This window comes from Schistocerca nitens, chromosome 2, assembly GCF_023898315.1.
Source record: "Schistocerca nitens isolate TAMUIC-IGC-003100 chromosome 2, iqSchNite1.1, whole genome shotgun sequence".
Taxonomy (NCBI): domain Eukaryota; kingdom Metazoa; phylum Arthropoda; class Insecta; order Orthoptera; family Acrididae; genus Schistocerca; species Schistocerca nitens.
Genome location: NC_064615.1, coordinates 76,309,398 through 76,334,415, shown reverse-complemented (window position 1 = coordinate 76,334,415; position 25,018 = coordinate 76,309,398). Strand labels below are relative to the sequence as shown.

The 25,018-nt window shown below is 41.6% G+C and overlaps 1 protein-coding gene across 1 annotated transcript in view; it reads right to left on the bottom strand.

Annotated features, from left to right (window-relative positions):
- The window catches only part of LOC126235745 (serpin B6-like), an 87,873-nt gene extending 63,806 nt beyond the window's left edge, over window positions 1-24,067 (bottom strand). The window contains exons 1-2 of the mRNA XM_049944530.1: window positions 24,015-24,067; window positions 6,696-6,785 (exon numbers count right to left, since the gene is read on the bottom strand). Of these exons, the coding sequence (XP_049800487.1) occupies window positions 6,696-6,773 (78 nt within the window). The 5' untranslated portion in view covers window positions 6,774-6,785; window positions 24,015-24,067. The remainder of the gene's footprint in view (window positions 1-6,695; window positions 6,786-24,014) is intronic.
- Window positions 24,068-25,018: the final 951 nt, after the last annotated feature.

Genomic DNA, 25,018 nt, shown 5'->3' with positions numbered 1-25,018 from the left:
CAGGCAGCAAGATATCGACACATGCGTAAAAGAGGAGAGCTCAGAAGTTCATGTGAAGTATAAAGTTACTTAATGATGTCACATTGGCACCAATTTTCACTACAGTTCTGCAGAAAGCTACAGTGGACAGTTACACGATGGGGAAGGTTGTCAATCCCCCTCTTACCAACATTTTACCCCTTCTTTTGACTCCTGTGCGATGGAGGTCAGAACTCTGACGACCAGTACTAACATCACTCAGTCTTCTTTATGTGTGGCCGCGGATAACATTTCAGACACATCGCCGCTCGGTATACACATGAAAAGTCGTAGCGTGTGTCATAGAGGGTGGCAATGAAGCCAACCCTTCCATTTATGTGTCATTTCCACACTTTCCAACGTAGTAAAAGACAGCTCGCAGTGCATTGAGCAACAGGGTCACATTCTTGAAAAACTGCCACTGCTGACATCAACCCCTTCCCCTCCAGACAAATTCAAGTCTTATCTTCTGAGGACATCGTGGGCCTACAAACCCATGGTATATATTCCTGGCCTTTCGGAGTGTAGAGCGATCACACTTTTTGCTCTAGTGTACAGGGTGAAGCCACTAAGGACCGTTTAAAACCATTCAACGAAATTTGAAAATGATACAAAACATCAATGGGTGTTTATTCTTTTTCAGCCATCTTGTTTTGCGCCGTACTGTGGCATGATTACAAAGAAGTAAATGAAGTGGTAAGGGGACCCTCCCCCACCCCCCAAGGTAGCGAAACAGGAGAGCTGCCTCGAATCACATTCAAATTTCGTCGAACGGTTTTAAAGGGTCCCCACCGAAGAAGCACTCTTGGCTCTTAAAACATGCACTTTAGAGCCCATGTTTACTGAAAATGTATATTCTTCTTTTGGTCCATACTACCAGCTCTCAAAATATGAAAGGAGAGAACCTGAAGTGGAAGAGATTTGTTTTGCAGCATCGAAGATGAAGACGTGCTGTTAGTTCTAAAGGTATGCGTTTTAGAATCTACGTTTATTCAGCTGTTTTTGCTTGCGGTAACGTGAACATTCAACTGTGCGCATTTACGCCACTAACTATGATAAACTCTGTATAAGACAGCATACGGCTTTTCGGTAAACATTGTTGTTGTTGTTGTTGTTGTTGTTGTCTTCAGTCCTGGGACTGGTTTGATGCCCGCCGGAGTGGCCGAGCGGTTCTAGGCGCTACAGTCTGGAACCGCGCGACCGCTACGGTTGCAGGTTCGAATCCTGCCTCGGGTATGGAGGTGTGTGATGTCCTTAGGTTAGTTAGGTTTAAGTAGTTCCGAGTTCTAGGGGACTGATGACCTAAGAAGTTAAGTCCCATAGTGCTCAGAGCCATTTGAACCATTTGAACTGGTTTGATGCAGCTCTCCATGCTACTCTATCCTGTGCAAGCTGCTTCATCTCCCAGTACCTACTGCAGCCTACATCCTTCTGAATCTGCTTAGTGTATTCATCTCTTTGTCTCCCTCTACGATATTTACCCGCGACGCTGCCCTCCAATACTAAATTGGTGATCTCTTGATGCCTCAGAACATGTCTTACCAACCGATCCCTTCTTCTTGTCAAGTTGTGCCTCAAACTCTTCTCCCCAATTCTATTCAATACCTCCTCATTAGTTATGTGACCTACCCATCTAATGTTCAGCATTCTTCTGTAGCACCACATTTCGAAAGCTTCTATTCTCTTCTTGTCCAAACTATTTATCGTCCATGTTTCACTTCCATACATGGCTACACTCCATACAAATACTTTCAGAAACGACTTCCTGACACTTAAATCTATATTCGACGTTAACAAATTTCTCTTCTTCAGAAACGCTTTCCTTGCGATTGCCAGTCTACAGTTTATATCCTCTCTACTTCGACCATCAACGGTTATTTTGCTCCCCTAATAGCAAAACTCCTTTACTACTTTAAGCGTGTCATTTCCTAATCTAATTCCCGCAACATCACGCTATTTAATTCGACTACATTCCATTATCCTCATTTTACTTTTGTTAATGATCATCTTATATCGTCCTTTCAAGAGACTGCCCATTCCGTTCAACTGCTCTTCCAGGTCCTTTACTATCTCTGACAGAATTACAGTGTCATCGGCGAACCTCAGATCAGCGTATCTAGCGTATGAAAGAATGCCTACAGCTGATGCTGAGAAATTACTGAAAAATGTTTGTTCTAAGGGATTAATGAACACATCTGCAAGGATTCCTGCTAAGGGGTTCCCCATTGCAAGGCCAGCTAGTTGTTGATATAGCTTTCCTTTAAACTCAAAATAATTACATTTCACTAAGACACGAAGTAAACTGAGAAGATCCTTGATTTGCCCATCACACAAGTCTTTTTTGAACGAACGTAAATTTTTTCTACCATGTGTTAGGCTGCAAGTGCTGGCACCTTTGTGAAGAGGTTTTCAATGTCAATAGGAAGTAATTTCGTTTCTTTGTCACAGTGAATGATTTAAATTTTGTTGACTAAATATTGACTATTGGAAACAGAATAATTATTACGCAAAGTGAACGATTTTTTCAATATGTCTTGCAGAAATTTGACTAAGTCGTGATAGGCACTGTTCACACTGCTGGAAATTGGACGGATCAGTTGGTCTTTTTTATGAACTTTAAACTGAGCTCGTAACTTAGGCGATTGAGAATTCATGTTGATTAACTGCTTTTTCCGAAAAGGCTTAAGAAAAGATTTCGCATCGTTAATTGCGGTTCTGACTTCTTTCTGCAAAGTTGGCGTGGGGTCCTCATGTAGCACGAAAATATCGTTTTTCTCAAAGAACTACCAAGTTTTTGTAACATATTCTTGTTTACTAGCAATGACAATGGTAATCCCCTTATCAGACTTCGTTACCAAAGCATATTTTTCTACAAACTTAGTATTTATGGTTTTAATTATTTTGCTGTCGGAATTGAGAATATTATGAGGTCTTTTATACGTTACGTACGCGATACTAGCACCATCTGTATATGTGCATACTGCTAATCAGCTTAGTGCTGGCTCATGAGCTCAGTTTTTGGTTATTCGGGTAGAGCCATTTCTGGTCTGGCTGCCGAATGTGTGCACAACCACAAATATAGTATATTCTACAATAGGTCTCAGAGAGTATTAGCTGCACTTCACAAATGTCAGAAGAGATAACCTGTTGGAATGTGTGTGTGTGTGTGTGTATGTGTGTGTGTGTGGCGCGTAGTATAAGGATATCAGAATGGCTTAATCTATGTGTGGATTGTGTTTTAAGTACAGGCATGATAAATCGCACTAATGCATTTAGCTGTTTTTACACAATCTGATAATTGGTCGCGCTAATGCATTTAGCTGTTTTTACATAATCGGATAATTGGAGTTCTAGTGGCTTACTAGGTGTGTCTAGAAATTTCAGTCTACTGTATCATTCATTAATGGAAAACAGAGGATAAAACGAACTATGTGCAGTCGTCATGAAAATTAATGCCTCTTGGCCACAGGGTCGTTCAGTGATGTTTACCGCGTGCTGGAAAATGTCATTGTAGGCTTGTATCAAAACAGTAATCATCAGTGACATCACCAGCCATTTTACATCCAATGACGCGCATAGGTCTCCTTTAAACTTATTAATTGTTACAATCCTCAACGATATGCAGCCATACTGCTCTTGCCTATTTACTAATGTTATCTACCCATCTTTCATAGCCACACTTGTGATCGAACGCCAATGATTTTGTAATATTTTGATTTGTGCTTTGGTGTGGCGGGAAACTGCGTAAAATCGGATCAGGTTTCTTACATATCAGTCACAGAAATACCTGATATTTTGCGACTAATTGGGCTTATTGTAGTTTCTTCCATTTATTAATTTTAGTTGATTACGCTAAGTGCGGCCAACACTGTTATACTGAGCTACGAAGTGCACTGTTCCCGTCTTCGGCTGCTACGTGCAAAATCGGACGCTACACCTACGGTCTGGGTCTTCGTGGCGCTCGACCTTGTCCGTGAAACAAACAGTAACTCTTGCTTTCGCAACAGTCATCAGCAATAAGCGTTTTACCCCATCACTTAATGGAGTATTTGCACTATTGTTACTTGGACAATAACGTTATTAAAATCACTGTTTTCTAATTTGGTCCATGTGTACTCTAACTATATAGATGTTAAACAAAAAATGCGATCGATTAATGACTTCGAAGTAAAGTGTTCAATCGTATGTTTCAGCCTCTATTACAAAAACACTATCTTAAACTTAGGACTGCCTACCTTCGATGTCGGTTTGACACCGTGATTATATCTAAACAGTTTCTTTCTGCAGGCACAGGAAAGAAAATGTTTGTGACTCACCTTATTAAATCCTCTGAAATAAATGTTATGGCTAGGTGGTTATGTACACCAAGGTCTAAAGGCACTAATTTACTTTATTCATTCTCAAATTTATTGTTCATTAATAATCCGGTCTGTTAAAGTGATTTTGTACTTAAAAATTCAAGATGGAAGCAGGTAACAGTGTTTCTAATGCAACGTCTATACAGCCATGTTTAAAACTTTTACGTAATCAGTTATTAAAAATTATTGATTACATTGTGGACTTTCACTCAGCAAAATTTACGTCAGAAAATGGTTAAACAAAGGCTACCAATGCATAGAGCTTAGATTTTTAATCAGTTTAAATGAACTGATAAATGAACTTTATAGTATGAAATACTTTAGTTTCAGAAACTGCAAATACGATCTTTGATATCGTAATTTTAACTCAAGTTATTATTTGTAGTGAATGACACAGGATTAATGGTAGATATTGTATGCTAAAAAAAGTCAAATCAATGTTACGAATGACCCGTAATGTGCAAATCAACCATTGCTGGAGAAATCATTACAGGCGTAATTTACTACCTCAATTCCGCCCATGGACCTATAACCGCCTGGATTCGGTTCGGAAATGAGTCCACAAGGGTGTGCAGGTACGTCGCATAGAGGTTGAGCCACTCGATGAGGATTTCTTCACGCTGTTCCACCAGCCTGCGGGAGTTCGCAGTATGTCATGAGAGAAAAGAGCAAACTGAGTTTCAGACGAGCGACGCCTTCGAATAGCATGCTGATTGGTCGACAAGTTCCTCAGTCTCAATAAAGTTTATTATGTTCCACCTGAGAATATGTTCAAGGATTCTGCAGCAAACCGAAGTTAGGGACATTGTTCTCTAATTTTGTGGGTCTGTTCTTTTACACTTCTTATATATTGTAGTCACCTGCTCTTTTTTCCAGTCGCTTGGGACTTTGTGCTGGGAGAGAGATTCGTGACAGAGGCAAGCTTGCTAGTTAAGGGGCCAATGCCGTAGAGCATTTCCTGTAAAATCGAAGCGGGGTTCCAACCGGACCTCGTGATTTATTTGTTTTCAAATCTTTCAGTTGCTTCTCTACGCCAGAGATGCTTATTACTACGTCGTCCCTATGGGATTCTGTCCGTTGGAAAAATGACGGTATGTCTGAACGATTCTCCAGTGTGAACTATTTCTTGAACGTGAACTGTAGCACATTATGGAACTTAAGGCTCAGCAACAGATGAACCCTTCATGTTCCAATCTCAGCCCAAATACATCATCAATTACGATGGCAGTGGTCACCAAGGGTGGACCGTGCATAAATGGGAAGGTGTGGCCCGGTCCGAAGATCAAGTTCCCTTTTACGCTAGGGCGGTGGTCGTGTCTGGATATGTCGTCTTCCAGGCAACGGCTGCTGGCAACATCCACCACCTCGCGGACACGGAGTCTATGGGGCAGCATTATGCTGTGGGGAACATTCACCTGGGCTGTAAAGTGACCTGTGTTTGTAATCGAAGGCACCATGGCAGCTGTGGTCCACGGGAACGCTACAATGGATCAGCAGCATCCCTTCATGCTTGATGTCTCCCCCAACGGCGAATACATCTTCCAGCAGGATCAATGTCCATGTAACAGTGCCAGAATCATGCCATCGTGGTTTGAAGAGGACGATAGTGTACTCACGTGATGTCTTGGCCACCGAATTCGACTGATTTGAACCTATTGGAACACATCCTGATTGCTATCGAACGCGACCTTCCGCAATCTATGGTAATCACATGACCTTTGCCTGACCTAGTGGCACATACCTCTAGTAAACTACGAAGACCTTTCCAATGCCATGGAAAGAAGAACTGCTGTGCTGTTTTTCATTCCAAAGATGGCTGTTAACCAAGTGGTCTGAATGTTTCGGCTCACTGGACTCGACATCAGCAAAGCCCTTTCTTGGTCCCTTCATCATCATTCGCCTCGCTCTGTATCACTCCAAGGTCACTTTCACTTTTGTTACAGTCAGAATCCTATCTTCCTCTCCCGTCTGTTTCCCGGTACGTTTGTATCGCCCACGCAGTCTACGGATCAACATTCTTTGTCAATAACAGTCACGATAAAACCTTACCTAAAAATGTTCGCATTACTAATCTTAATTTACTTATAAATTTGGGCAACAGATCCGTTCACATGTCCGACAGGCTTCTGAACCCTTGCGACTCACACCTAGTGGCCTTCTTTAAGTTTAAACCTGAAATTAGTGACATTGTTAATTTGTTACAGGCGCATGTGGCGTGTCTTGATTTCATAAGGTATACAGAGACTATGCAGCAGCCCTAGCCCATTTGGCTGTCCATTCCGTGTAGAGAAGCGTGCGAGATGTTGCGTGGAATCTTACCCTGTAGATGTCCGATGTGAAGAGGCCGTTTGCTTCAGACACCGCCTGCAGCGCATCACTGACGACTGCGTTAGCCATTTTCTCGAAAACCTAGAACGACAAATCAGAGCAGTTTTGGAAAGAGGCTTCCAGAATGGCTAAAGATAGGGTCTTCGGTTGCCTTACTGGTAAATTTTAAAGTTATTTGTTCCTCGTGATGTATGGTGATGGTACCACATTGTATGTACACGCCCACCTTTCTGTAATAAGTAAGACTCATAACAATTTTCCTTTTCGTGTCTCAGCCTTGTATGATGAGACCAAACATTCGTTGCAAATTATTTCTGCTTTACAGAAGGTGATTTTTATGCGTCGATAAATCTAACGAAAATCATCCTAAATATTTATTTTAATCAACATAAAAGTTTTCTGGGTATGGTGCCACGTCATATTGGGTAAAACTACTGCTGGAGAAAACAACGTTTCGGCCACCGTTGCAGCCGCCTTCTTCTGGGTCTACTGGTGCGTCCTAGCTATGCAGTGTCACTTATTTTTTCTTATTACTGTTCACTGTGGGTGCTATTTCGTCATACTTTTAAAAAGATAGTTCATTTCGTTGGTCACTTAAGTAAGAAGGAGGCCGGCCCCGTAGCGGCAGTTTCTCGCCGGTAGTGCTCGCGCCTCGTGTTGACAGTGCGGTCTACATCTACATCATTACTCTGCAATTCACATTTAAGTGCTTGGCAGAGGGTTCATCGAACCACAATCATACTATCTCTCTACCATTCCACTCCCGAACAGCGTGCGGGAAAAACGAACACCTAAACCTTTCTGTTCGAGCTCTGATTTCTCTTATTTTATTTTGATGATCATTCCTACCTATGTAGGTTGGGCTCAACAAAATATTTTCGCATTCGGAAGAGAAAGTTGGTGACTGAAATTTCGTAAATAGTTCTCGTCGCGACGAAAAACGTCTTTGCTTTAATGACTTCCATCCCAACTCGCGTATCGTATCTGCCACACTCTCTCGCCTGTTATGTGATAATACAAAACGAGCTGCCCTTTTTTGCACCCTTTCGATGTCCTCCGTCAATACCACCTGGTAAGGATCGCACACCGTGCAGCAATATTCTAACAGAGGACGAACGAGTGTAGTGTAAGCTGTCTCTTTATTGGACTTGTTGCATCTTCTAAGTGTCCTGCCAATGAAACGCAACCTTTGGCTCGCCTTCCCCACAATATTATCTATGTGGTCTTTGTTCGTAATTTTAACACCCAGGTACTTAGTTGAATTGACAGCCTTGAGAATTGTACTATTTATCGAGTAATCGAATTCCAACGGATTTCTTTTGGAACTCATGTGGATCACCTCACACTTTTCGTTATTTAGCGTCAACTGCCACCTGCCACACCATACAGCAATCTTTTCTAAACCGCTTTGCAACTGATTGCTGGCAGCCAAGATGGGGCAAGCCTGAGTCCATCCTCTCTATTCATGTTCTTAGGGTGTTTAAGTATTTCGATGGTCTCTCTGAATTTGCATTTCGTCATAACCGGCTGCTTGGACAACACGTAGGCTTCGTTGAATTTTATTTTTTTTTTCTGCAATCTTGCTGATATTCTACCACTGCAGATTTGTTGTGTTGCCCTAGACGAATATAGCGCTTGTGTTCTTGGTAAACAGGAGCCAATTTTTCATTCACCTGTGACCACCCATCATGGCTCTTAATACAAGAGCCAACAGACAACTGAGGTTATGCTCTCCCTCCACTGCAGTAACCTATAAAAATAAAGTTCCCTCTCCTTCTTCCTTAAGTGACCAATGAGATGAACCATCTTCTTAAAATTATGACGTAATGGAATATGCAGTGAACAGTAATAACAAAATGTAAGGGACACTGCATAGCCAGAGCGCACTAGTAGACCCAGAAAAAGGCCGCTGCAACGGTGGCCGAAACGTTTGTTTTCTCCAGCGGTAGTGTTGTTCAATATGACGCAGTAGCATACCCAGGAAACTTTTATGTCGACTGACTCTGGCCGCGGATTCCCAATCAATTATACTTGTTTTAGTGTTAAAGACAATTGTTGTCACAAGACCGCAAGTTATATTCTTTCGCAATTTAGAACATTTGGTAACAACGTAAGTCGTTAGTTGTGATATAAATAACTCTGTTACAGTAGTTATTGCTGAATCTTTACAGTGGTTTATTGAATTAAAATTAAATCGTAAATATGAGCAGGATAAGTTGACGAGACAGTCAATAGCGCCCATACGGTAGTTTGGCGTAGAACTGGGCGGCAAACAGGGGGGGGGGGGGGGGGGGGGGGAGGGTGAGCAAATGAAGTATTTTTTAATATTTTGGATCCTGTTAAAACCTACGTAATACATTCTTTAAAATCATTTTCTTGAAAGAAAATTACATTTTGCCCTTTTTCTGAGAGATATGTGGGGCCGCCACCCCAATCCCCCTTCCCATCGGGTATGGACGCCCTAGATTAAAGCCACCGTCAAACATGGCTTGTTGGTAGTAGTGAACTTCAGAGGCGTTTGTGGCGTGCAGGTGACAAAGCTATTGCTTATCGCTAATCACTAGCATTTAGTTGGTTCGAGCGAAGGTACTCTGTTTGTCGTGTAAATTTGTACTCGTCGACAGCCTGACGCTAACCAATGACGATATGAACTTGTTAGAATGCTACGCTAGTGGCCTAACTACTTCAAAATCTCCTTGCTTTGCAAGTGGCTGACCACCTCGATTATTCCGAATTCCTCTTACGAGCAAGCTCTTCATACGGAAGTCTCCACTGAATCCAGCCAGACTAACCGCCTGTGATGCTTACATCAATAAAACCAGTTTGTAGCTACTTTCTTTATCGGGAAAACGCGTAAAGAAATTAAAGCATAGTACAATGGAGAGCTTTAAGGTCTTCCCGTTGATTTACACAGGCTTTCAGGCTATCATCACCTCCGACATTTCACATGAACATTTCGGGTTGAAACAGACATTTCTACGTCTGTTCAGTACACGAACGAACGATGGATTCAAACAAACACGTTTTAAAGTCATGTCAGAGAACTAACATTTGAAGTGCTTACAAAACTAATCAACGGTTTTTATTTCGTGATATTGAACAAAAAACTGGAAAGAAGATAAGGATGTACCGGTTCACAGACAACGAGTCGTCATAGCCGAGGTGTAAGTTCAGAGCGTAAATGGATGGGGACGAAAATCGACCACGTCGTTACTGAAAGGGACCAAGGTAGCATTTGTCTTGAGAGATTTAGGAAAACCACGGAAGGCATATATGTGTTTAACTCAACAGGGATTTGAACCCTACCCACAAGCTACGAAAAAATATCATAAAACAGCAGAGGGTCGAAAACAGTGAGAATAATCTCTCGAGGAAGGTAACTGCGAGAAAACCATGGTTAAGAGAAGAAATGATTCAACTGCTTGACGAAAGAAGGAATTACACGACTGTTCAGGGAAAGTAAGGCTACAACAACGTAAATGACTTAGGGTTGAAGTCATAGTAAGAGAGGGGAGATAATGTGAAATGATTGCAGGAATAATCCGAAAAAGGAGCGTCAGCATTAAAGAGAAAAAAATATTAAGTGTCATGTAATATTTTGTGTAATGTAATATCTTGTATTGACTCCTTTTATTAACCTGACACGTTTCATATCATTACCAAGTGTCGTATTCATGATCTATGGAACAAGTACTAATCTAATCTAATCAGATGATATTCCAACATTTGATGCAGGCGAAGGAGTGGATAGATGAGGCTCACTATGAGGGGGAAGAACTGTCATCTTGCATTGTAGAAGCACAGGTGGATGTCATTTTGTAAGATATACGGGTTTGAGTATTAGAACTATGGGAATCTTGAGAGCAAACAAGACGCAAGAAATAGATAATATTTCTTCAGAATTTCGAAAATCATCGAGGCAACCACACGATTATTTGAGCTAGTGTGTAGGATCTATGCGATGGGGGCGTATCGTCGGACTTTCAAAAGGATATCACCCACACAATCCCAAAAATAGCAAGAGCAGGTGAGTGAGAGAAATATTGAACAATTAGCTTAACACCTCATTCATACAAGTTGCTGACAAGAGTAATACACCATCTAACATTCTGCATGGTGTCTGTTTGTTCTATATCGTGTCTCACTACCACTTTCGCGCAACAACGCTCTAAGCGTGTTTTTTAGGGAATTGACTAGTTTGAACCTGGGACCTGTTGCTGGTAAGGAGACGCCAGACCACACATGACATGTAGAGTTCAGAAGAGTTCAGTGAGACTAGCGATGATATAATCAAATACTTAATGATTTCAGCATCAGCTCCACTGCACTCCCTGTAAAAGAATCTTAATGCTAACTAAATTTAGTGTAAGGGGTTCAAGGCTTTCCTATTTTTAGTTAGCTGGTAAAATAACGTTGAAAAAGCTGTTAAGTTTACAGGGTGATAAAAACCAACTGCGTTCAACAGAAATGTGCACAAATATTCCCTGAATGGATTTCCAAGTTCTACAATGGATCGAAGGGTGACCTATGCCATATCACATCTATAATCTAGGTCTAAGTTAAGTTTCATAAAAGAGAAAACTATCAAAATGGTCTACAGCGACACTCAATTATCTTTAATTACTTATTTAACTTGTCATAAATTACAGTGGCTGATGTGGCTTCTCAATAATTATATAACAGAAACATCATCGTGTTTCAGATTTTAACAAATGTGAATACCATGAGCTTTAATTGACGATCGGCACTAGTATTACGCAAAAACTGGATGTAACAGATGAGACTACTGCAGTTCTCAGTGAAGCCTTATGACTCTTATGCGGCATCGCATGTGTTCATTACCTTCTCGGTGGTTAGTCAGCGTCAGAGGGTGGCGGGCGGCGCAGCTCCACGCACCTCGCCGTCTCGGAAGCAACTCTCGGTAACCTCTCCTTACTACAATTTACCGAAGTTGGTTTAAGAAAAGCTATCTGGCTGTGTTTTCAGCTGACCAATCAGGGTCTCAATGTTAACCTTAAGCTCTGCCTACTAAAATTCTGTCTATACAATGAGAAACATTATACTTTTCGTGGTGGGGCAATGTTTTTAATGTTTGCTACGTAACAGAGACGCGAAAAAGTCTCACGCTAAAACTTGCAGTTGGTGAGGCCCTTTTAGTGTTATCGTCAGATCTATACTGTTCTTCTGGAGGGCTATTCTTTTAACATGGGTTGGGGGTGGTCTTGGCGTGTAAGGTGTCAGGCAAATCCAACACCTTCCATGAAAACCCTGACATGATAAGTAAATCCAGTAGTATGTCACATAACTCCGAATAAATCGTGACATTAAATTAACCAAAGTAATACGAGTAACGAGTGAGCAAATGGAATACCACAGACTAACACAAGAAAGCCTAAATGCATGTCATACCTTCCCACCGTGAGACAGACGCAGTTCCGAGGGGAGAAACGAGAACAGAAGCCGAGAGCAGAACCGTGATAAGCTGAAGGCCCTACGATAAGGGATGGACACCCACGTCGCCAGCTAACTGCTAGGACCACCCTCCAGCCCATGTTAAAAGATAGAGCCCTCCAAAAGAACAGTATAGATCTTACGATAACACTAAAAGGACCACATCAGCTGCAAGTTTTAGCGTGAGACTTTTACGCGTCTCTCTTACGTCAGGACCACCCCCGAGCCCATGTTAAAAGATAGGGCTCTCCAGAAGAACAGTATAGATCTTACGATAACACTAAAAGGACCACACCAGCTGCAAGTTTTAGCGTGAGACTTATTCGCGTCTCTGTTACGTTGCAAACTTTAAAAACATTGCCCCACCACGAAAAGTATAACGTTTCTCATTGGATGGACAGAATTTTTGTAGGCAGAGCTTAAGGTTAACATTAAGACCCTGATTGGTCAGATAAAAACACAGCCAGATATTTTTTTTAACCAACTTCGGTAAATTGTAGTAAGGAGAAGTTAGGAGAGAGTTGCTTCCGAGACGGCGAAGTGAGCGGAGCTGTGCTGTCCGCCGCCCCCTGACGAACACCGACAAGGTAATGAACGCACGCGATGCCGCATAACAGCGCATAAAGCTTCACTCAGAACTGCAGAAGTCTCATCTGTTACACCCCCTTTTTGCGTAATACTAGTGTCGATCGTCAATTAAAGCTCATGGTGTTCACATTTGCCACTTGAAGTAAAAATCTGAAATGCGATGATTTTTCTGTTATATAGTTATTGAGAAGCCACATCAGCCACTGTAATTTACGACAAGTTAGACAAGTAATTAAAGATAATTGAGGGTCACTGTAGCCCATTTTGATAGTTTTCTCTTTTGTGAAACTTAATTTAAACCTAGATTATAGATGTGATGTGGCATAGGTCATCCTTCGATCCATTGTAGAACTTGGAAACCCATTCAGGGAATATTCGTTCACATTTTTGTTGAACACAGTTGGTTTTTACCATCCTGTATTAAAACATTTCCTTTTATCAATAGTGCAATTTATAAACAATGTTTTGTGAGTAGAATAAAATTTCCAATGGTAAACTTAACTGCTTTTTCGACGTTATTTTACCAGCTAACTAAAAAATACGAAAGTCTTGAACCCCTTACACTAAATTTAGTTAGTATTAAGATTCTTTTACAGGGAGTGCAGTGGAGCTGACGCTGAAATCATTAAGTATTTGGTTATATCATCGCTAGTCTCACTGAACTCTTCTGAACTCTACATGTCATGTGTGATCTGGCGTCTCCTTACCAGCAACAGGTCCCAGGTTCAAACTAGTCAATTCCCTAAAAAAAAACACGCTCAGAGCGTCGTTGCGCGAAAGTGGTAGGAAGACACGATATAGAACAAACAGACACCACGCAGAATGTTAGAAGTGGTCGGCCGGCGATGCGGGTGTCCGTCCCTTATCGTAGGGCCTTCTAGCTTAACACGGTTCTGCTCTCGGCTTCTGTTCTCGTTTCTCCCCTCGGAACTGCGTCTGTTTCACGGTGGGAAGGTATGACATGCATTTAGGTGTTCTTGTGTTAGTCTGCCGGATTTGCTATCATGTCAGGGTTTTCATGGAAGGTGTTGGATTTGCCTGACACCTTACAACCAAAGAACGTAAAACAAAACAGGTGACCTGTCAGATGCCGATCAATTGTCCTTTAGCAAAGGAAAAGTCAGTTGGTAATCGAGGCAAGACCTAAGAAAAGTCAAGTCATCTCCATCAGTTTTGTTGAAGTAGAAAAAGCGTTAACTATTTGAAAATCTCAGAAAAATACGTATAAGCTGTAGTGTAGGACAGATAATGAATGTACTGCACAAATATCAAGAAGGAATAATGAGAATGGAAGAGAACGAGGGAAGTGCTGTGAATTTACAATACTGGTCGACTCCTGCCTTGGAACAACGAGGAGACTAGCAGCCACGGGTTGTACTTTTCCGGCATAGGCTTTGTGCAGTTCAGCGCTGGAAAGAAGCTAGGAAAGAGTGGTCAATCGCTTGATAACAGGAAGGATGCTAACGACCGTGACAGTTACGGACAGGTGACATACCGCGGATATGCCTGCTACTGCAGAAGATATACACTGTTGTGCCAATGCCAAATAACATAGCTCGATGAAACTTGCACCCTATGTAGAAAGCACTCCTACTGTATAGTACGGAAGGTAATTGTAAGACAAACGCGAGGAGACGGTAACACAGATGACAGTTTTATTCAAAGGCTAATTACACTCAAGTCATCGTGATTCAAGGTGGTCCAGTTAACATCACAAAAGGCGGGTCATAGCTCTTAATAAGGTGTGTGGTCACCATGGATACCAATGCATGCTGTATAACGTGCTCCCATCCCGCCCAAATGTTTGTAAGGAATTCTTGTGGTATGGGGCCCCTTTCCTCCACGAGCGCAGTTCCTAACTGATAGATGATCGTTACTTGCGTGTGGACGTGCTGCAGGGAAAGGATCCCACACATGCTCGATGGGATTTAAGTTTAGGAAACGGGCAAGCACGTCCATTCGCCGCCGAATATCCTCTCGCTCCAAGACCTCCTTCAACCTGCTCTGTTCGACACAGTCGCGTTTTGGCAAAAAAAAAAAAAAAAAAAAAAAAAAAATGCTGCGCCGTGTACACCCTTGAAAAGGCGCACATGGGGAAGGAGTAGAGCGTCTCAATAATGCAGACTGGGAAGTGTACCATGTTCAAAGATTTGGTGGTCAGTACGCCTTTTCCACATTAAGTCCCCACACACCATAACACAGGGACCACCAAAACGGCTCTGTTCGCCACTGTTCCTGGGTGCGTTATGTGATGGCACCACTCGGCAGACGAGAGTACGTCCAGATGTAACACCTACAGCGCCTCTCGGTGTTGAAAAATCAAAAATAGCTCGCAAATTAGCTCCCATGTCCTTAAAATATCAATTCACAAAATGACCCAAGTCCCTCCACAAGTAGTAATTACGAAAAATAAATAAAAAAACAAATAGAGGGAAATATCTAGTATAGAAAGCAAAAGAAAAGAAAAGGAAATTTTAATTATAAATTTTAGAAACATGGGAAGGGGGAAAAACAGTAGAAAATATTAAAATATTAGTTATTCCGATACGTAAGAAAATCAATATCATAATCATAGAACGTAGGTTTGGGACACCAAAGATAGTGTTTATTAAAGTATAAATAGCCATACGTTGTAATTACGATACTCTAATCTCTAGCCTGTTCTAGTTCGGAAGTTATTTAGGACGTACAGCTTGAGAGAACAACAATTGGGACTTTATTAAACGGGGATCAACAATAGATCGTGACGAGATTGTTTTTGAGGAATGTCAATTCAAGACTTCAGTATGGACATTTATCAGATTAGATACACGGAAGGTGAATAGTAATCTCTTTGGCTTTAATGTCAATCCGTGTGAATATTTAAACGCTTTACTGAATTGAGAATTTTAACCGGATTCGGACTTTGAATTGTGATAGTGGCAAACTTAAACTTCACGCGACTAGTGATCATAGTTAATGACAGTTTGCGGACATTAAATAGAAATAACTTAATTACCGAAAGTGACAGGATATTATCTAACATCTCTGATGCTAGCGGCAATCCTACTTAGACATATAATTCAAGAACTTCTTTGAATGAGATCGTATGAGTGCACCTATTTATTAATAATTCTTGTCAATAAACTGACGTTGTTAATTTGAAACATAATACAAGTCTTGGACATTAATTTAACTTAGATTAATAAAAGTTAAGGTTACGTGATCTATGCCAAGAACAAATTACTGATTCGTAACTAAAACAACTGAACGAAAGGTTAAAGTGTCGTCGTCTGTAAAATTGGTAGTAAAGTTACTAAAGATTTTTCTCTCAGAGTTGGGAAGACTATACGTGTAGTGACCCACGTTTAACATTGGGTTTTAAAAATAATCAAACTGATACTTAGCCGGGACAATATTAAATAAAAGTAAAACCCTTCAATGACAGTCAATGTGTAAACAATAAAATCAAACTTTCACCTATTAACGAAAAGGCGAAAACAGAAAAAGGGCTGCTACACAGGGTAACTTATCACACTGAATCTGCTTTCATCCGAGAAGACCACGTGATCCCACTCCTCATTGGTCCACTCCCTACGCTCTTGGCACCGTCGCAAAAGGTATGGCCGATGTGCGAGTGGCAACGGACCACAACGTACTAGTCGGACAAAGAGACCATCCCCATGCAAACGCCGTACAGATGTGGATCTCAAGTTGATTCCATATTTCTAGATTTCCGGAAAGCTTTTGACACGGTTCCTCACAGGCGACTTCTAATCCAAGCTGCGGGCCTATGGGGTATCGTCTCAGTTGTGCGACTGGATTCGTGATTTCCTGTCAGGAAGGTCACAGTTCGTAGTAATAGACGGCAAATCATCGAGTAAAACTGAAGTGATATCAGGAGTTCCCCAGGGAAGCGTCCTGGGACCTCTGCTGTTCCTGATCTATATAAATGACCTGGGTGACAATCTGAGCAGTTCTCTTAGGATGTTCGCAGATGATGCTGTAATTTAGCGTCTAGTAAGGTCATGCGAAGACCAGTATCAGTTGCAAAGCGATTTAGAAAAGATTGCTGTATGGTGTGGCAGGTGGCAGTTGACGCTAAATAACGAAAAGTGTAAGGTGATCCACATGAGTTCCAAAAGAAATCCGTTGGAATTCGATTATTCGATAAATAGTACAATTCTCAAGGCTGTCAATTCAACTAAGTACCTGGGTGTTAAAATTACGAACAACTTCAGTTGGAAAGACCACATAGATAATATTGTGGGGAAGGCGAGCCAAAGGTTGCGTTTCATTGGCAGGACACTTAGAAGATGCAACAAGTCCAATAAAGAGACAGCTTACACTACACTCGTTCGTCCTCTGTTAGAATATTGCTGCACGGTGTGCGATCCTTACCAGGTGGTATTGACGGAGGACATCGAAAGGGTGCAAAAAAGGGCAGCTCGTTTTGTATTATCACGTAATAGGGGAGAGAGTGTGGCAGATATGATACGCGAGTTGGGATGGAAGTCATTAAAGCAAAGACGTTTTTCATCGCGGCGAGATCTATTTACGAAATTTCAGTCACCAACTTTCTCTTCCGAATGCGAAAATATTTTGTTGAGCCCAACCTACATAGGAAGGAATGATCATCAAAATAAAATAAGAGAAATCAGAGCTCGGAAAGAAAGGTTTAGGTGTTCGTTTCTCCCACGCGCCGTTCGGGAGTGGAATGGTAGAGAGATAGTATGATTGTGGTTCGATGAACCCTCTGCCAAGCACTTAAATGTGAATTGCAGAGTAATCATGTAGATGTAGATTGCATATCTTCCAGTACTGTTAAATGTAGGTGCAACTGCACTTGCTGTTTGACGTGGGTCCCTTCTCCTCTATTGCACTATGTAGCTGTTATCTGCTGCTGTAGTTGACTGTGGTGGATCACCTACCCTCCTCCGGATATAAGTGGCTGCGATTCGGAACGCTCCTTAAGCACGAGAAACAGTGCTGTAAACAATACCAAACTCTAGGGCTACGCTCTTCACATTTCGTTCTTCTTCCAGTTTACCGCGTGAAGCCATCCAAATATTGTATCTAGGCCATGTTGTAGTGAAGAATCCCACCACAATACACCGTAACTGCTCGTTGATTGACACACACAGTGTCTTTTGTCGTTCGTCCAACTGTCCCGTGCTGCGAGGCCAGTCCCATTTGGCGCTACGGTCAAGCTGACCTCACAACATATGGCGTCGAACTTTCTGTGCACGACTAGGAGCTCTCTGGCACCATGTTCCCGGACTTTCAATCACTTCCACCGAATAGTTAATATTTTGTGTTACTTCATTTTGCTCGTCCTTAACTTTTACAGAGCAGTGTGCAATCGTAATAGCTGAGGACATCAAATTGCGCTTCTTCAAGCAAAGAGTTCAGTGAAATATTGCATGGCACAGTACTGTTTCTGAATCGACATCGGTTTCTGGGGGCAATGATGAAGAAATTACCTTAAAATACACAACTGCTAAAATATCAGTGACAAGATTTGCTCATGGCATTTCAAGGGAGAATTGCAGGACATACTAATTGGATTGAATAGGTTACTGATCACAGAATATGAATTGAGCGTAAACCGAAGAAAGAAAAAGTAATCATGAGTAGTAAACATGCGATTAGTGAAAAATTTAACATAATAATCTTAGACCGTGAATAGATGAAGTTAAAGAATTCCGGTACGTTGAAGGCGAAATAACATATGGCAGAGGAAGCAAGGAGAATACCAAGTAGCAAGTATAGAGGGCACTCATGGCCAAAAGAGTCTATTAGTGATATCAAACACTGATCTTACTTTGATGAAGTAACTTCTGAGGATGTACGTCTGGTGGTGGTGGTGGTGGTGGTGGTGGTGGTTAGTGTTTAACGTCCCGTCGACAACGAAGTCATTAGAGACGGAGCGCAAGCTCGGGTTAGGGAGGGATTGAGAAGGAAATCGGCCGTGCCCTTTCAAAGGAACCATCCCGGCATTTGCCTGAAACGATTTAGGGAAGTCACGGAAAACCTAAATCAGGAAGGCCGGAGACGGGATTGAACCGTCGTCCTCCCGAATGCGAGTCCAGTGTGCTAACCACTGCGCCACCTCGCTCGGTCTGTACGTCTGGAACACAGCATTGTATGGTAGTGAATCACTGAATGGGAAAACCGGAAAAGAAGAGAATTTAATCTTTCTAGGTACGGTATTATAGAATGACGATAAAATACGTGGACTTATAAGATAAAGAATGAGGAAGTTCTTCACAGATTTGTCGAGAAAAGGAACATGTGACAAGCACTAACATGAACAACGGAGAGGATGATAGGATACATGTTAAGACATTGTGGAATAACTTCAGTGTTACTACCCAGAGCTATAGAAGACGAAAACTGTAGGGGAAGACAAAAATTAGAACGCATCCCACAAATAGTTGAGGACACATGGTTCAAGTGCCACTCTGGGACGGCAATGTTGCCACAGCAGATGAAGTCGTAGTGGACAGCATTAAAACTAGTGAGAGGACTAATGACCCAAAAACAAAAACAGGAACTACAGTCATAAACAATACAGCAGACGGCCACTGAACTGTACATTGAACACATACTAACACCGACTGACTGCATTCAAGTTCTAAGGCCTCCGATTTTTTTTCTCCAGACTGGAAAGAGATAGAAACATGCGCATTGTTTTAAAATCAGGCCGCGTTCATTGTCAATACGTCCCAGAGATGGCAGCACCGTACGGCAGATGGAATTTTACCGCCAGCGGCGAGAATGAGAACTGTTTTAAATACTTAAAATGGCGACGTTTTCGTTACTTGAAGAGCGTGCAATCATTCGTTTTCTGAATTTGCGTGGTGTGAAACCAATTGAAATTCATCGACAGTTGAAGGAGACATGTGGTGATGGCGTTATGGATGTGTCAAAAGTGCGTTCGTGGGTGCGACAGTTTAATGAAGGCAGAACATCATGTGACAACAAACCGAAACAACCTCGGGCTCGCACAAGCCGGTCTGACGACTTGATCGAGAAAGTGGAGAGAATTGTTTTGGGGGATCGCCGAATGACTGTTGAACAGATCGCCTCCAGAGTTGGCATTTCTGTGGGTTCTGTGCACACAATCCTGCATGACGACCTGAAAATGCGAAAAGTGTCATCCAGGTGGGTGTCAAGAATGCTGACGGACGACCACACGGCTGCCCGTGTGGCATGTTACCAAGCAATGTTGATGCGCAACGACAGCATGAATGGGACTTTCTTTTCGTCGGTTGTGACAGTGGATGAGACGTGGATGCCATTTTTCAATCTAGAAACAAAGCGCCAGTCAGCTCACACAGATTCACCGCCACCAAAAAAATTTCGGGTAACCGCCAGTGCTGAAAAAATGATGGTGTCCATGTTCTGGGACAGCGAGGACGTAATCCTTACGCATTGCGTTCCAAAGGGCACTACGGTAACCGGTGCATCCTACGAAAATGTTTTGAAGAACAAATTCCTTCCTGTACTGCAACAAAAACGTCCGGGAAGGGCTGCGCGTTTGCTGTTTCACCAAGACAACGCACACGCACATCGAGCTAACTTTACGCAACAGTTTCTTCGTGATAACAACTTTGAAGTGATTCCTCATGCTCCCTACTCACCTGACCTGGCTCCTACTGACTTTTGGCTTTTTCCAACAATGAAAGACACTCTCCGTGGCCGCACATTCACCAGCCGTGCTGCTATTGCCTCAGTGATTTTCCAGTGGTCAAAACAGACTCCTAAAGAAGCCTTCTCCGCTGCCATGGAATCATGGCGTCAGCGTTGTGAAAAATGTGTACGTCTGCAGGGTGATTACGTCGAGAAGTAACGCCAGTTTCATAGATTTCGGGTGATTAGTTAATTAGAAAAAAAATCGGAGACCTTAGAACTTGAATGCACCTCGTAGAGTGTCCGAACTTTAAAAATATTAATTTAAATTGACCAAAACTAAAGATACTCCACATGAAGTCAGCAAGTGATGTCTTATACTCTTTCCTTTTTCCGAAGTGTGTATTTTTTAAATGTGTAAGCTATTTCCTTGTTAAATTAAGCCTTTGTTAATTTTACTGATAAACGCCTTTATTAAACGGGCCCTAGTTTGAATGTGAATAAATAGCACCGCGTAGAAGAAAAGGTAAATATACTCTGATTTGAGATATAACACTTATTTGTGAAATAATATGTACTTTTAGTGCTTATTTAAAACAGTTGTGCACTAAGATATATTTCCCATTTTCATTGTTCTTTGAGGTATTCTTTATTTAATGATGATTTGTAAGGTCAGAAAGTGGCCAGCGTGGGTAGGCGCTCCTTCTAGTACGTACCATATTGAGAAACATTATGTAATTTAAATGATGCTCATTTTATCGTATATCTGTAAGACTTGTGAACATCATTCACTTGGCAATGGTCCACGTGGTTATAAATATGCGACTTCATGAAAGTCATGGTCAGTAGGTGTCCGGTGAGATTCTGAAGTAGTTTGTAGCAGACGCTGTAGGTGTGTTCGCTATCGATAAATGTTTATTTGTGGACGGCATATGAGCCGGACTGTTCCACTACTTCGAAATTTTACGCGTCATGCAGTTTTGACCAACATGTGACCAACACAGTCACGCGGCTTTCTAACGTAAGTTTTCGAGAACGAAGGAGTTTATATAGGTTGACTCTTAATGAGAAGACAACAGCAACAAGGCATTTTTTTACAGTGCTAATGAAAATAGCGCCGTTACTGGTTTCGGCCAGTCTTCAAACGGGCAGGTCACGTTAAGATACATTTTACAGTATCTTTCACTCTTTGTTTTCTCAAATGATGAAATTATCGTGACGACAGCGAAAGACTAACTTTGCGCGAGTGACAGGTATGTTCATGATGAACTTTTGTTGACAGTAAAGTATCATCAGCCATGAACGTAAGAAATGTAAGAGCTATCGCTGTCCAACATCGTGAGATGTTGTGCAGACCACCAAAATAAGCGAAAATTCAAATGGCTCTGAGCACTATGGGACTTAACATCTGAGGTCATCAGTCCCCTAGAACCTAGAACTACTTAAACCTAACTAAGCTAAGGACATCATACACACCCATGGCCGAGGCAGGATTCGAATCTGCGACAGTAGCGGTCGCGCGGTTCCAGACTGTAGCACCCAGAAGCGCTCGGCCACCACGGCTGGCCACAATAAGCGGTCTATTCATATTTCATATTCTCGCTCGGAGTTTCCGTGGCTGTAACGATGGCTGAGGGGTTCTCGAAATACACACGTTAGCAAAGTTATATATTCATACATTCGGAAGAAAAACAAACGAGGCATTCAGGGATGATAGGCATATGCAACAAAGTCTGTAATACTGCAGATTGTTGACTATTTTATAAAAGAAATCTGTTTTTCAAATTCTTTGCAATTACTTTCGTATAGAATGCATAACTATAAATATGGACTTTGTATGCATGTTACTATAGAATGTTGTTTCCTTACCTACAGAAGATATAATGAAAGGAACAGGAAACAATAGATAATAAAAGCTATTATCGCATCTAGAGTACTAAATGAAAAGAATAAAGAGCGTAGACACTTCGGATATATATCACGTCTAACGGTTCAAATGTGCATTGCTATACTACCAGGCATACACGGGCGTTGGACAAAAATAAGCTAAGACCCCGAGAAACGTATGTTTGAATGTAAATTCAGATGCTTCCCAAGCCTGCCAGTGGCGCTGTTGTATTTGGCTACGAACGGTACCTGTGCGAAGTCCTTAACACGTTACAAGCGTTAAGCGTGTCAGAACAGCGTTCTGTGTAATTGTGAGTGCGTTATGTCGGAGTAAGTGAATCCGAATGTGGGAGTATTGTTGGTGTCTGCATGCCGCTGTAGTGTCCCTTTTGCAATATTCACCATTATCGAGGTGAAACATAAACAAAAATGACTGTATGCGACTCAAAATGAACTGCAAACATCGATTTATCTGCGAAAGGTTATAACACTAACTGTAAAAATATACAATATAGATCGATAGATGCAGAAAAGACATTTTTATTGTATGAGAATATAATGTGTAAGTAATTAAAAGAAGTATTATTATCTTTGTAAGAGTATAAAACACAATGCAATGCTCATTCTTCTGTCTAGTCTGTTTTGTTCTGTTCGTTCTGGTGTTAGCTGGAACAAGTACGCAAGCTATTGTGCTGCGCTAGCACCATCTTATGAAAAGAATATTTAATGAAAATTATTTAGTATGTTTCCAGCTGCTGCGGAGCGAGTAACAGTGATCTCTGACTGTTAACAATTAGCCGCCATTACGCGGTACATTTGAAAATATTTTTTCACAGCACAATGTCTGATAGCCGGAGCGGAAGAAATTATGTAAAAATATTCAGTGAGATTAATTGATGGAATCCAGTGAAATAATTTTATTAAAACTTGTCTATTGACTGTGATAGTAATAATTTCAGATCAGTGAACTGGCGCTGAGTAAAACTACGCTATTGCATTTACAGTAATTTGTAGGGAGCCTGGCGCTGGATAAAACCAGATATAATACGTAATTGGCAACCTACGGAATTCATTATTTTGCTTATTATATCTCTTTTGTATTTTTTTGAAAGCTAAACGTAAAAACTACCTTCACTAAAAATCAGTAACAGATCACGATAAATCAAAGGACAAACAAATTTACTAGGAGATATAATACCGCATGGGGGGGGGGGCACTTGCCACTTGTGAGCACGAGGATAAATTATCGTATATACCCTGGCTACCACAGTCACAAGATCTCGATATTATTGAGCCTTTGTGGCCTTCTTTGTACAGAGTGATCCGTGATCGCTCTCGTCCTCCATCATTGTTACACGAACTTGTCGCTATTGTGCAGGAATAATATTGTAAGTTCCCCTTGAAAACCACACAGAACGTGTATTTATCCACTGCGAGATGAATGGAAGCTTTCTTCTATACCAACGATTTTCCTACACCGTATTAGGTATGGCAATGTGTTTTTTTTTATTTCCGCATTTTTGCCCATCCGCTCTACACAGCGTGATCGAGCTGTATAAATCAGTACGTCATGGATTTTAGGTCGCACGTTTGGATTATATCTGAAACTGATATATTGCATATTTTGAATGCAATAGATTATTGTACAGTTCGCTCAAAACTTGGTTCTTTTGTTTCCTAATAAAATACACTAAGTATGAGGTACATTAAGTAATGACAGGCTGTTTCTCAGACTAGTAGTCCTCGAGTACGAATAGTCAACACACTTACTCAGAGGAGAGCAAAACAACTTCCAGCGCCTGCCCGATGCCAGCCGACTGAAGAGTCGTACTGGCAGTGCGGAGCTATTTCAAGGCCCTGACAGAGCGTTTCCGTCCTTCGCAGGAGCTACTGACGTCATCCGCGGCAAATTCGACGTGCAGTTTTCTTAAGCTCACTGATTCTGAGCGGTAGCACAACACAACGAATATTTGAGAGCCCACGGGTTTTTCTGTTATTGCTTCATACTGGTCGGGCCACATATCGCACTTGCTCCTTCTATATGTCCGTTTCCAAAGAAAAAGCACAAGAGATAAAAAAGAGAAAACTGCTCAGTTGCACACAGGGAGAATTGACCGTTACTCCATAACTTGTGTAGATTTTCATTCCGGTGATTATGCTGTTTAGTCGTCCCTTATCCTCTAACATTAAGCAAAGGAAAAGAACAATTACATTCCTTTGCTTCCTTTTCTTCATTTTAATTCTTTCTTTCTTTCCCCGCTACTGTGGAATACATCGTCGAATTGAAGTGAACGCCTGTGCTGCGTGTATATATCGCGTGTAGCGCATGAATAAGACTTAAATCTACATAATAGTCCGTAATCCAGGGTACAGTTCATGGCAGACGATGTGCGGGAAGAAATACCGTAGGCACCAATTTCTTTAATTTTACTCTTGCGATCATTACGCGAGTATACCTTAGAGGAAATAATGTGTATCCTGACTCGTGATGGAGCGTGGGATTTCGGACTTTTTAAGGGGGAAGGCTTTTGGCGATGCACTTCGATTTCCTTGTAATTCTTCTGTTGGAATTCATTAACCCCAGTTTTTAAACTCTCGTGCCGACTACAAGAAATCCATGACAAAACGCACCGCTTTCTTTTGACTCATCTCTGCAGTATGGCGGAGCCATTTACCTTCGAACACTTACAAGACATTCGCCTCTAGCTAGTCCTGTAATAGAAGTTGAATATATTTCCTTTTACAGTTTTAAGTGATAGGATTCACAGTATGTG